Source organism: Urocitellus parryii, chromosome X (genome assembly GCF_045843805.1).
Source record: "Urocitellus parryii isolate mUroPar1 chromosome X, mUroPar1.hap1, whole genome shotgun sequence".
Classification (NCBI taxonomy): Eukaryota; Metazoa; Chordata; class Mammalia; order Rodentia; family Sciuridae; genus Urocitellus; species Urocitellus parryii.
Window position 1 is genome coordinate 92,309,599 of NC_135547.1, and position 13,430 is coordinate 92,323,028.

Consider the following 13,430-nt stretch of genomic DNA (forward strand, 5'->3'; position numbering starts at 1 on the left):
TTCTAGGACCCCTCGGTTCCCCCAGGGACCCCCCTCCCGAGTTTCCTGCCTCTGACAGCTGTCTTTAAATATGCAAACTCCACCCATCCACCCAGAATCCTTTGCACAGGGAAGGCCAATGGTCTCCCACTTCCCCACCTTTGCCGTGATGTCTGTGTCTGTGACTGACGTGGCCTCCTCTTGTGCCGTGCTTGGCATATGTGGTCCTCGTTCATCGTGCCGCCTGTGGTGATGCGTGCAGTGACGCTGTTTGTGTGGTCTGCACCTCCCCCCAACCTCCACTCCTTGCCTGGACTCCCTCCCCTCAGCGGCTCTGAACCCCAGAGAAGAGTCGGGAAGCAAAATAAACAAGCAAAGGCCCAGCAGAATTCTGTGCTTCTTGGTGAAGAAAGAGGGGAGTCCTTGACTGGCAGGGGAGACACAGAAGACCCCCAAATCCATATGGGGTGCTGGGGACCCCAAAATCCAGTGAAGGCACATTAGGCACAAATTCCAGAGAGGTTCTAAGTGGAATCCCTGCCACAAATTCCAGCTAGTGGAGATGGAGGTGCACCCCAAATTTAGAAGTATTCCCCAAAGCCAAGAGTAAACCAAATTATGGAAGAGGCAGGAGTCTCAGTCTTTGGGGGGGGGTCCCCCAATTCCAGAGGAACTGAAGAGCTCAAAGGGATCACCACCATCTCCCAGGGTGAGAGATGTGGGATCCTGAGGCAGTATCAAGACAGAGATGGAACACTGGCTGGTAGGCAGGACTCCATGGCGTGGCAGACTGAGGTGGGCTCCCCGGTGGCTGGGGGCAGGGCCTAAGGCACAAGGCGGGCTACGCTGAGGAGGCAGGCAGGCAACTCATCAGCCTGGGTGCGGTGCAAGGAGGGTTCAGAGGCACTCCGCTCAATCTTGGGGAGTGACCGTTGCAGCAGCTCAATCGTGGCCAGGATCTGGGGGCAGGTGGGGATGAGGAGGAGTGTCTGGAGCTCCATGGGCACCCCAACACCCCAGGCCCCAGCCTAATGGGGAAACACACACACACACACACACACACACACACACACACACACAGTGTATCTGAGCCTTTGACACAATTCACATTCACATCTGGCTCCATCCCCACTCTCCCTCTGCCTTGGAGTCCCCCTATCAAGGTATCCAGTCCTCCTACCCAGCTCACCTGGGGGAAGAGGGGCCGTTCCTCCCGCTGGAACTTGAGGCAGTCAGACAGCAGGCGCCGCATGGCCTTGGGGCAGTTACTGGAGATTTTGCTGAGGTCCGGAGACAGATAGCCACGGCCTACCATGAAGATGATCTGAGGGAGGGGCAGGAATGGGGTAGTTTTAGGGTTTGAGCTGTTAGATGCAGAGAATTTGGGGTCTTGAGTGATGTGGAAAGCTCATTTTGGGGGAATAGGGGGAACTCCAGGGTATTAAGGCCCAGAGAATTATGAGTCTCTGAAGACTTGGGAGGTTTCTCTGCTACAAAATAGAAGAATTTAAGTTTGGGGTTGTTGAAGATTGTAGGTATACAGGACTAAGTCCACAGTTGTCTAGGGGGCTTAGAACCTAGAAAGTACTGAGCCTTGGGGAAACATGCAGTTCTGAATCTGGGGAAACTTGTATTTCCATGGAAGTCTGGGACCTAAATGTCTGAGTCCACATTTTCTGCAGGACTCTGAGTGTTCCCCTTAAGCCTTCCCCCAGACACTTGGCTGGTAAGGGGGCCTTAATGGGGTGCCCTTGGTTAGGAGTCAGAGGATTCTGGGTTCCTGAGGGCCTGGGAGGTTCTAGGCCCTGAACCCAAAGAACTATGAGATTCTGGGGCCTACAAAATTATGGGTACCAGGATCCCAGAGCCTGACAGATACTCAAAGTCTGGGTGATTTTGAGTATTTGTGAATATTCTGGAAGCATGGGGGATTTTATTTCTCAAAGAAATAGAATTCTGGGTTTTGGGAACCTGTAGTATTTTGAGTACCCAGAGAAGACTGTAGATGCCTAGGAAATCTCTGGAAGGCTTCTGAGTATCTTGGGGTCTAGAGCATTCTGGGTACAAGATTCAGAGGATTCTGGGCTTTAAGGCTTTTGTCCCAGAGGTTGTGGATGTAGGGGAAGGAGGGAAGTTGGCATAGGATACCTTATGGGATTAACTCTTGGAGTTCTCATTCCAGAAAATTCTAGGTTTCTGGGTGAAGTGTACCATTCTTTGTGCAGAGCAAGGGATATGGGGTGTGAAGGACAGAGGGAAACCATGGGTAATGTGTAGGGCTTACCTGATCACGGCTGCCAATGTGACTGTAAGGCAGTGAGCCTGTCATGAGCTCATAGAGCACAACCCCGTAGGCATAGACGTCCGACTGGAAACTGTAGGGGTTTGGGTCCTGCATACGGATCACCTCAGCCGCCTTCGATAGGCCAGATGGGGCAGGGAAAGCATGAGGGACAGCAGATGTGGCCCACAGTTCCACATCTGGCTGGCCACACTGGCACAACTTGGAGCTACCCCCACAAGGTGAAACATAACACCCACACTGTCACAGGCATCCCTGTCTGTTTGGCTCCATATGTCCCAATCTAGGAACATGTGTCTCCCTATGCCCCTCCCCATCCAGCCTGACCCAACTCACCATCCAAAGCACGGAGCCTGAGGGCTGCTCCAAGGGTTGGGCCCCACTCCATCTTGTCTTCACTGTGGCCAGGCCAAAGTCGCCTATCTTCACTGTGAGCCCCTCATGCAGGAAGATGTCCACTGGGGTCAAGGGCCACTATAGATTTCCAATAGTCAAGCCTATCAATCACCCTGACTGGAAGGTTATCATTAATGTCTGGTATTAGTGATTTTTCTGACCCTGATCAGAAGCCCCCAATATCATAAAATTATGCATAATTAATGCCCTCCACACTTGGTCCCACTGCGACTCTTGACCAAAAAGCCCCTTGAATGGCACCTAAACCAACCATATCTATAACCCTGGTCAGAAACTCCCTATAATGTTCACAACTGCTACATCTCACAACCTGACCACAGTCCCCAAGAGTACCGAAACCAGCCACACCTCTGACTCCTAACCAAGGGCACCCCATTAAGGCCCCCTTACCAGCCACAGTTCTGATATCCAACAAGGAGCCAGGCAACGTGTACCCTTCCCCATTCATCCTCAGAAATCCCCACACAAGAGCCTCCCCCCTGTGTAATATCCCACCCCACAGACAGGCAGATACTATTAGACTTGAGGTCTCGGTGGATGATATTCTTGGCATGGAGGTAGCTGTGGGGTAGAGGTAGGCGGTGAGTTGGCTGGAGGCTACTTACCTCCTCTACTCTCCTCCCCACTACCCCTCCCTAGTCCCCAAGGCAAAAGGCTCACTCCATGCCCTGGGCAGTCTGCCTGGCGACATCAATTAGCTGGACCATGTCGAAGCGTGTGTCAGCCACATGCAGGTGGTGGTAGAGGCTGGAGCCCTCACACCACTGTGTGATGATGGCAAATCCTGGCCGGGTCATGAAGCCCATGAACAGCAAGATGTTGACATGCCGTGTCTTCCTGCAGGTAGAAAGCGGAGTTTCAGGGGTGGGGAAGACAAACAACAACTGTCATACATCGCCTGGACCATTCCCCAGGCTTTTCAGGTGCTCAGGGCCAGACTGTTGCCAGAGTCCATGAATTTGTAAGATGTTTACTGGGCTATGGTGCTCTGCTGGGGCCCTATATCCTAAGTTGCTTCATGAGAGTCTCCCAACCAAAGCTAGAGGGAGGGATTAATGCCCCTACCCCTCTGCCTACCAGCAGCACCTCTGATCATTAATACCCTCCACACCTCAGACTGGGACTACTGTGACCATTTTACAAATGAAAAAGTGGAATACCAACCTTCCTCATTGACATGACATCATTATACTGACAATGCAGGGCTAAAATATGGGTATCAGGTAATGCTTATAGCCTTCCCCTGTGTAATGTCCCACCCCAATCCCAGACCACAGACAGGCAGATACTATTAGATTAATAGTATCTAATCACTGTGAGAGTGATTAATCACTGTGAGAGGCTTAGAGGTAGAGCTTGGAGTATAGATTCATGTCCTGAGTTCAAATCTAGGCTTCACCAGTTCCTCGCTGTGCAACCTTGGGGAAGACATTTAACCTCTCTGGTCCTCACATTGCTTAACTGTAAAACTGAGATCGTTACAGTGACTAACTTATAGGGATATGGGGATAGATGAGTGAGTAAACAACCTGTAAGGTGCTTTAGAACAGGGCTGACCATATAGTAAGCACACTGAAAACATCACTGTCCTTGTTGTCATTGCTCCTGTGTACCTGGATCTATCTCACAGAAACTCTACCAGGCACAAATCATTTTACCCTAATTTATGAGAAAAGTTTCATTCCTTATCAAAGTATTAACTAAAAATGGCAAAACAAACACAAATAACTTTGATGATGCTCTGAAATTTTGATCATGTCAGGGAGAAAAACAGAGCACATAAAGATTCTTTTTGGTACTGGGGATTGAACCCAGGGGCACATAACCCCTGAGCCATGTCCCCAGCCCTTTTTTATATTTTATTTAGAAACAGGGTCTCACTGAGTTGCTCAGGGCCTTACTAAGTTGCTGACACTGGCTTTGAACTCAAGATCCTCCTGCCTCAGCCTGCTGAGCTGCTGGGATTACAAGTATGCATCACTGTGCCCAGCTGAGGATTCTTGTTTTTTAAACAGTACTGCATTTAATTTAATTAATTAAGTATTTTTTTGTGCGTGGTCCTGGGGTAGAACCCAGGGCCTTGTGCATGTGAGGCAAGCACTCTACCAACTGAACTACATCCCCAGTCCAGCTGACAATTCTTAATAGTGGTAAGTCTATGGAAATTACCACATGCTCCCAATCACTGCCATTTCACAGAGAAGAAATAAGAATAAAAGTTTTCTTACTGTGCTATCCATTGTCAGCATAAATATTAATATGGAACAAGTAATTATGATAATATCAACTCTATAACATAATTGTGTCCATTTGACAGAGAGGAAGAGCCCATGCTGACATCCTGAGGAGTAGCAGAAGCTATATAGTCCTGGGGGCTGGAGGTGTAGCTCATTGGCAGGGTGTATATATGGCATTCCATCAACAGCACCACACACACACATACACAGACACACACAAAAAAATGTATACCATTCTGCTTATATAGAACACAGGCATATAGTACTATGCTATGTAACAACTGTAGCACAAAAAGAGAACACCTGAGTTTCTCAGCATAAATTAAATATGTTAATAGACATTAATCATAGCAATTATAATCTTAATGATTATAATCTTATGATTATAATCTTAATGATCTTAATCTTATGGTTATGATTGTAATTAACAATATTGTTCTTTGTATCAAGGCATTATGATAATTAATAGCAAGCCTGTGGCTGCGTGCACACGCCTGTAATCCCAGCGGATCAGGAGGCTGAGGCAGGAAGATGGCAAGTTCAAAACCAGGCTCAACAACTTAGCAAGACCCTGTCTCAAAAAATAAAAAGGGCTGGGGATGTGGCTCAGTGGTTAAGTGCCCCTGGGTTCAATCCAGGTACGAAAAAATAAAAAATAAAAACAAAACCAAGCCTGCAACACAATAAATATAACATGAATGGTTCTGCACAACAGTGAGGAAGGAAAGCCATGAGCTTTCCTGGAGCTACTGTTACTTAACATTATGCTCTTCACCTCCATGCCCATGACCATGACCATGACAATGAAAGCCTATCCCAGGCCTAGTTCAAAGTAGGCAAATGAGAAGACTCAAATTAGGAAGCAGAGCCATTAATTAATATCCATGCTGATATCAGCATCATCAGAGGTCATCTAAAGGTATATATTTTTTTCTAATTATGGAGGCCATCTAAACATGCCCATTGACCAAAGGGAAAAGGAACATCCTTCAGAGAGAAATGACTTCTGACTATGGTTCCAATATGACATAAATGTAGATGACATCCAAGAAGTACCCCAAGCATGGCTTTTTCCCAGAGACGTACCAAGGCCACACCTGCCATGCCCCTCCCCACCACCCCATCCACACAAACATGCGACCTCACCTGAGCACCTGCATCTCGTTCTTGAAGGCCTGGGCCTGCTCAGCAGTGGGTTGGGCTACCTTGAGCACCTTCACAGCCACATCACCATGCCACCTCCCGCGAAACACGGTTCCAAACGAGCCCGTCCCAATTCTATTCAGCAGCTGCACCTCACTGGGTGGCACCTCCCAGTAATAGCCTGAGTCCCGGTACCCGAGGTTCTTCTGTGGGCCAGATGGGCATCATCTGAGGGGCCTGCCCACACCCTTCAACCCATGTCACTCAGCCTGCAGTGCCCCCTTCCCAAGATTCCCGCTTGAGTGTACCACTTTCTTCTTTTCATCAGCCAAGGACTTCCGCTCCCGCTGCTCTGAAGGTGACTTGGAATGTGGGGACTTCCTCCCCGAGGACACACTGGCTGGGTTGGGGCTCCCCCGCGGGCCTCCATCACCACCACCTCTACTACCAGCAGCTGCAGTTGTGGAGAGGATGTGAGTGGAGGCAAGTGGGGCAGCAGGGCAGAGAAGGCACAGAGTGTAAGCATGGAGTGGGGTGGGTGGGTGCTCACCATTGGTGCCGAAACTCTGGCCAGTGAGCTGAAAGATGGGGGACAGAAATCAAGGTGAGCACATGGAGGCCAATAGAAATGGCTCTCACCCCCTGCACCATGCTCCTCCAGTGCCCCCCTTGCCACTCACCTGCATGAGGCTGGAGTCCATGTGAGCTGTGGTGCTGACCATGTGGACGTTGGGAGTGGATGTGGAGCGGATGCGCTGCAGGGGGGCGTTGGCTGAGGCAGGGAAGGGGAAGTGCTCCCGGTCATGGTGCTGAGTGCAGGGGCTGACAGAAAAAAGGCTGGGAAGTTGTTATGGAATGAAGCAGAAAACCCAGGGAGCCCACCCCTGCCACCCCAAACATGCCTTTGGCTCATTCACAGCAAATGCCAACTGGTTATACTGGCATTTGTTTGTTCAAGAAACACCTATTGAGTGCCTGCCACGTATCAGATAACCATTCTAGGTGTAAGTGATAAAACTGTGAACAAAACAAATAAATGCCCTTGTGGAGCCAATATTCCAGCAGAGGAAGAGAGGAATCAAGATAAAGAAATACATAATGAGAACACAGGTGATAGGAGCAAGAATGGGAAAAAGAGAACAAAATAAGAGGATAGAAAGTGTCCCGGGGGTGTCAGGGGAGGCTACTCAAAGAAGGTGACACTGAAGGCCTAAAGGAGGGACAGTGAGGGACAAAGATGTGGGGAAAAAGGTTAAGATATGAATTTCATAATTATATATTACAATGACATATAATATTCAAATATGTATTGTATAATACACCTTGTATTACAACGGTAATGTTGTAAAACATATCATCATGTAACATGTCATATACCATATGTGGATTATACAAATTATAATGTTATGAAAAGATTTTCTAATGTTTCTTTCACTATTCTGAAATTCAGAGGTAATTAATCCACATATATCCCAAATTAAACTTACCCTTTTATGTATTATAAAAAATATATGGTGTTTTGTATATAGAAAAATATTCCATAATACAACACATAATAAAAATAAACCATATTAAGTATGAACACTATAAAATACACACCTATATATTATATACATCTATTTATGTATCATTTTAATACTTAATATAAAAAATCAAAGGAAAGTAATTTATGATAAGTAATATGTATTTCAAAATGGAAAGGTTTGCACAAGGTTATGCTGGAAGAACGAATGTAGTAGTTAGCTGCTTATATGTTCATAATTAATAATAATAAATTATTATTTATTCTATACCAGGTAATTCTCTAAACACTCTACACATTTTACCTCACTGAATCCTCACTAGAGCCTTGCGTGGTAAAAAGTATCATTCCCTTTTTTTTTTTTTTAAAGAGAGAGTGAGAGAGGAGAGAGAGAGAGAGAGAGAGAGAGAGAGAGAGAGAATTTTTTAAATATTTATTTTTTAGTTCTTGGCGGACACAACATCTTTGTTGGTATGTGGTGCTGAGGATCGAACCCGGGCCACACGCATGCCAGGCCAGCGCGCTACCGCTTGAGCCACATCCCCATCCCCCGTATCATTCCCTTTTAACAGATGGGAAAACTGACACCTAGAGAGATTAGGTAAATTGCCCAAGATCCCATAGCTCCATACCTTTACTCTTGTAGATGCTCAATAAATGTTTGTCAACTAAATAAATGAATAAAAGTATGGTCCGTGGTCTGCAGGGACCCCCAGATTTTTTTCTCCCCCAGTGCCCCTAAGGTATTCCTACCTGGGACCCTGGGAGGTTAGCAGCTCATTCCGAGGGCAGTTTGAGGGAGCCTCATGCTGCCTGGAGCCTCCAGACAAATCTTGGACACTGTGGTAGATCCTTGAGGGCATTCAGGGTGTAAAACAAGAAAACACAGATAAGCTGTCTACAAGGGCCTTATGGCTGGTCTCTGCCCTCCCCATTCCCCCAACCACCCCAGGCCAGGCTCACGGTCGGCGGTTGGTACTCATGTCAACACAGACTGTGGGAACCTTGGAGGAACAATGCTGGTGGAACTTGTAGCCACAGGTTTGGCAGCGGAAGCCATGGAACAGAAACTTAAGGCAGAAGTCACAGAAAGCCAGGCTGAAGTATGTCTTCCGTACCTGTTTCCACACAGCAGGGAAGGTTGAGGCCCGGTCAAGGGCCCTTCCCACCCCCATGGCCTGCTGCTTCTGTCCACGCTTCACTCACAAAATTGTGCATGGTCAGCGGCACATCCTCGAGGACCTCCACAATGAGTTCCTCACCATCCAGGGGGGCGATGGCTGTGTCCCAGGCAGTGACTGTCTTTCGCCTGCAAGGGACATGGAGAGCAATGAGTAGGAAGGTGGGTAGGGATCATGGGAGGCAGGGAAGCCCCCAAAGTCCCTCCGAGCTCCAGATCCATGGACTAATATTTGGCATGTTTAATTCTCATTAAATTAGTCACTATCCTTGTCCCCATTTTACAGATAGGGACATAGGATTAGAGGAAGTGACTTGCCAGGAGCCACCAGGAGATTGTGTGAAGGGTCTATTGTCTTAATTACAAGGTAAGAGGCAAATAAGACTATCTAAGAAGTGCCAAGCCAGCCTGGGAAAGGGGCTGATAAGGAGTTAAAAATATAAAATGCAATGTATGAACAGGATAAAAAATTAAGGAACCCCAGAACAGGGGAATCTATGGAAAGTCAATAAAGCCCAACTCAGCAGCAAATGGAGAAGCTGAGGAAGGAGAAAACTCATGAGTTCATGAAATCGTGAAAAAGCAAAATAGATGAACTCTGCAAGGAGGTGACTGCAGGGTGAGGACTTGGGGCCAAGAAGATAATGAGTTGCAGACTTCCAGGTCAATGAACTAATGAAGTAATGACATAAAAGATGGATAAGCTTATAGGTTAAGTGAACTAATGCAAGGCTTCACAACAGAGTAAAGAAGGAAAGGGATGACTCTGGGGAGTACAAGTAGGTGGCATGGGAGTCACTTTTTTGTGGTACTGAGTATCTCACTTTGGGTCTTGCACACGCTAGGCAAGTAACTCTGTCACTAAGGTACCATCCCAGCCCTTTTTAATTTTTATTATAAGATAGGGTCTTGCTAAGTTGCCCAGGTTGGCCTCAAACTTGTGATCCTTCTGCCTTGGCCTCCTGAGTCACTGAGGTTACATGTGTGTGCCACTATGCTCACCCACACTTACTTATTATTACTGTCACACTTACCCTTTGATGAGTCTGTAGACCACGCAGCAATCCTGATTGAGGCCTCGCACCTTGAGGGCCTTGTCTAGCGAGTCGTAGACACTCATGCCATCCCGGACAGTCACCTGTATGTGTGTATGCAGAGGCAGAGGCCCTCAGTGCCCAACAGAAACAGCCCCAGCTGATAATCCCATTCCTCTGCAATGGCCACTCCCAAGCCCTTGTCACCCTGCCACTCCCAAGCCCTTGTCACCCTGCCAATCTCAAAACTTATAACTGGGTCCATCCACAACCCCTAAGAGTTTCACCTCTGTGACTCACCACTGTGCGTTGCTTGTTGGGTAGGTACACTTTGACAGTGCCCACTGCCCGGGACGGCTCAGCCCCGTTGGCAGGGGGGCCCCGTGGCGGCTCCATGGAGCCTAAGACTTTGTCAAGATGGTCTGAGGTGAGGCTGGGCAGGTGCCATGAGGCTCCTAGGAGAGAGTAAACAGAGGAGAATTTCAGAGGTCAAACAATGATTCTACAAGCAAAGTGTCAGGGAATAAAATAAAATTCCATCTCCAGCCCAGTACGGTGGTTCATGCCTATAATCTCAGTGAATCAGGAGGCTGAGACAGGAAAACTGCAAGTTTAAGATCAGACTCAGCAATTTAGCAAGACCATGTCTCAAAATTAAAAATTAATAAAGGGCTAGGGATATGTCTCAGTGGCAGAGTGTCCTGGGTTTCAATCCCTAGCACTGCAAATAAATACATAAAAATTTCATCTCTAGCCTGGCATGGTGGTGTATGCCTGCAATTTCCATGACTCAGAAGGCTGAGGCAGGGGTATCTCAAGTTTGATGCTAGCCTCAACAACTTAGTGAGACCCTGTCTTAACATATAAAGCAAAAGAACTAGGGAGGCAATTCAGTGGTAAAGTGTCCCTAGGTTTAATTCCCAGTACCATAAAAAAAAATTCCATCTCCAGATTCCCACTGTCCTCTGCAGCCTAATTTCCATACAACAGCCTAAGGATCCTGTTAACATCTGAAGTCTACTCAGTCCCTCCTCTGCTTAGACTCTCCTGCTGTTTGTCTCATTCTTGGGTGACAAGATCTCCAAACTCACTGCAGCAGAGAGGCAGCAGGGACACAATGAGAAGCAGCACACACTGTCCTGGAAGATACAGGAGTATACAAGACTTTGTGCCAGGGACTAATGGGGAAGTCAGCACGCACTGCACTGGGGGTGTCAGTTACATAATGGGCATGAACAGGCTGTCCTGGCCTTTTAATGGAGAAGGGGGTGACCACTGTGGTGAAGGAGCAGTCACAGGGGGAGGAAAGGAAATGGGAGGATTATTAGATATTGCCCTTAATTTGGGAAAATAAAGGTATCATGGGTGTCCCTAAGCCCTGGGGTATAAAGTTGATGGCAGGATCACAAATATTGTGATAGGTGCTTAATGGAGGTCACCAGACAGTATGCTGGACATATGTAATAGGAGTCACTAGGGACTGTAATGGGGAGAACGGTGGATAATGGGAGTCACCACACATTGGGCCAAACGGGGTTGGTAATGGTGGCTCACCAGACATTTGGCATAGGGAAAAGAAAAGGAAGATAATGGTGTAGATTTGAGAAAATGGAAGTAAGGTGGGGGTGGGGAGTCTCCAAAATTCCCCCTGACAACAAATGAGGGGTCACAAACAGATTACTGGCGTAAATTCTGCGGTGGATCACGGAAGGAGCTTGGGAAGGTGAAAGAGGGGTAATGGAATACTCAGATATTTCCCTAGGGGTATAAACATTGATCCAGAATAAGGAAGCCAAGGAGTGAGGGGGCATCCCCACTAAGTCTCTGGAGTTAGTAAGAAAATTATCAGACACTCTAAGGAGTTCAAGACTGAATCTGGAAACCACACTCACGATCCAGACCCCATTCTGGCCTGGTCCCGCCTCCCGAAGGTTTTCGGGCTCTGCGCAGGCGCGCGGGCACTCGCTGCAGGCGAAACCATCCCACAGCCTTGCCCGCCTATTCCTGTCTACCCACCCCGCCCCCGCTGTTGATGATGGTCTCGCCCCGGGTCAAACCACTCCTCCAGTTCCGGGCGGGGGGCGCCTGAGTACAGGCGCAGCCATCCTGGAGCTGAGCTTTTGGTCCGGGCTCCGTGCCTGTGCCTGGCGGCCGCTCCAGAAACGAAATCTACCGGGCCCGCCCTCACCTGTCACGCCGCTACTGCCGCCACCGCCTCCATCTTGGGCCTGTCTTCTTGTTTCCTCTCACATTCCGCCTCCACCTCCCCTCAAACTTTTGCCATTGGCTCAGAGGGACTCAGCCCTCCATTTTTATTGGATTACGGCCACGCCTGTCAAGGCAGGACCAGCGGAATGTTGGTCGTGTTCCGGATTAGGAGGGGCGGCCAGTAACGTCAGTGTCTGGGGCAAACTCGCACGCTCTGACTCGCGCAGGCGCAGTCGGGCGAGAACTGCGTGCGAAGGGTTTTTACCCTCGATTGTGTCCTGGAATAACGAAGGTTTCCCCCCCACACACACACTGGTCATTTGAGGCTGCCCTTAGCGGTTGCGAGCGTTGAAATCCTTAAATGCAATTTGGGGGTAGTACCCTGAGCATCCTTTTAGGATTTTCCTGTGTCTCAGTTTTACTATCTTTGAAATGGGTTGAAATCAGACCAAAATGATGTGCAATGTTTAGCAGCTCTAGGAAACTAGTCATAGCCTTTGATTACAGTGGTTCCTCTGGAGTGACTGGGGGCTGGGGGTCTGGCCCTTGGAGAGGTGACCAGAACAGTAGTTCTGGGATGCTTCCTTTAGTAAAGGGATTGATGAGGATTTTGAAAGATAGGTGAAGAGGGAAACATGGATCTGGAATGGAGCACTGTAGCAGTCAATGTGTGGCAGTATTGTAGGATAAATTTTTTAAAAAATTGAAAGTTAACTATTTCCTGGTATCAAAAAAGAAAGACCAGGCTGGGGTTGTGGCTCAGTGGTAGAGCACTTGCCTAGTATGTATGAGGCACTGGGTTTGATCCTTAGCACCGCATGTAAATAAATAAAATAAAGGTCCATCAACAACTTAAAGAAAAATTTTAAAAAGACCCCTCCCCTGCCCATCTTTTCTTCGATCATTTACTTCAGAAAAAAATTATAAATTTTTCTCTGACCGATTGAGACGTATGTAAATCATTTTAAAAGCTAAGTAGATGTCTTGCCAGTTTTACAGTTTTCAGAGTGTTTTCCTTAAGGGCCTTGTAGCCATTTCTTTGAAAGGTTTAGAATGAAAATAACATCCCTATCTCCCTCTCTCTGGGAATTTTGTATTCCTGCCTCCAAGTTGTTAACGGGCTTGTCATAGAGATATAAATCTTAGTTTTCCTTTGGATAAAGACAATTGTGTTTTCGTAAGAGCCTTGGAGGCATCTACTTGAAATGTAAACAATGAAAGTAACAACCCTATCTCCCTGCCTCTGAAGGAATTTCAGCCTCCAAGCTTAGCTCCAAGTTGTTATCCAAATGTCATAGAGATTACAGTCTTAGTTTTCTTTTGGATAAAGGAAATTAATTAACAGGTTGCAATCCCAATTGAATTTGGGATGAACTCTGTGTCCCAAATGGTGCTGTCAAGTTTCTTA

The 13,430-nt window shown here is 47.5% G+C and overlaps 1 protein-coding gene across 1 annotated transcript; it reads right to left on the bottom strand.

Annotated features, from left to right (window-relative positions):
- Positions 1 to 344: 344 nt before the first annotated feature.
- Araf (A-Raf proto-oncogene, serine/threonine kinase) lies at positions 345 to 12,087 on the bottom strand. The gene is made up of 16 exons (XM_026381364.2): positions 12,003 to 12,087; positions 10,115 to 10,269; positions 9,815 to 9,918; positions 8,807 to 8,909; positions 8,564 to 8,718; positions 8,354 to 8,452; positions 6,759 to 6,900; positions 6,629 to 6,656; positions 6,387 to 6,532; positions 6,082 to 6,284; positions 3,359 to 3,535; positions 3,213 to 3,259; positions 2,618 to 2,736; positions 2,264 to 2,395; positions 1,169 to 1,303; positions 345 to 938 (listed from the first exon to the last, which is right to left on the bottom strand). Exons 2-16 carry the CDS (start codon positions 10,208 to 10,210, stop codon positions 804 to 806), a joined length of 1,821 nt encoding a protein of 606 aa, XP_026237149.1. The 5' UTR covers positions 10,211 to 10,269; positions 12,003 to 12,087; the 3' UTR covers positions 345 to 803.
- Positions 12,088 to 13,430: the final 1,343 nt, after the last annotated feature.

What these genes read in the sequence shown, in the direction of transcription:
- Araf (XM_026381364.2), bottom strand. Translation starts at nt 10,210, where the DNA reads ATGGAGCCGCCACGGGGCCCCCCTGCCAACGGGGCTGAGCCGTCCCGG. An exon ending in CCAACAAGCAACGCACAGTG is followed by an intron (nt 9,919 to 10,114) that starts GTGAGTCACAGA and finishes ACACACATACAG; the next exon opens with GTGACTGTCCGGGATGGCAT. An exon ending in CTGATGAAAAGAAGAAAGTG is followed by an intron (nt 6,285 to 6,386) that starts GTACACTCAAGC and finishes TCTGGCCCACAG; the next exon opens with AAGAACCTCGGGTACCGGGA.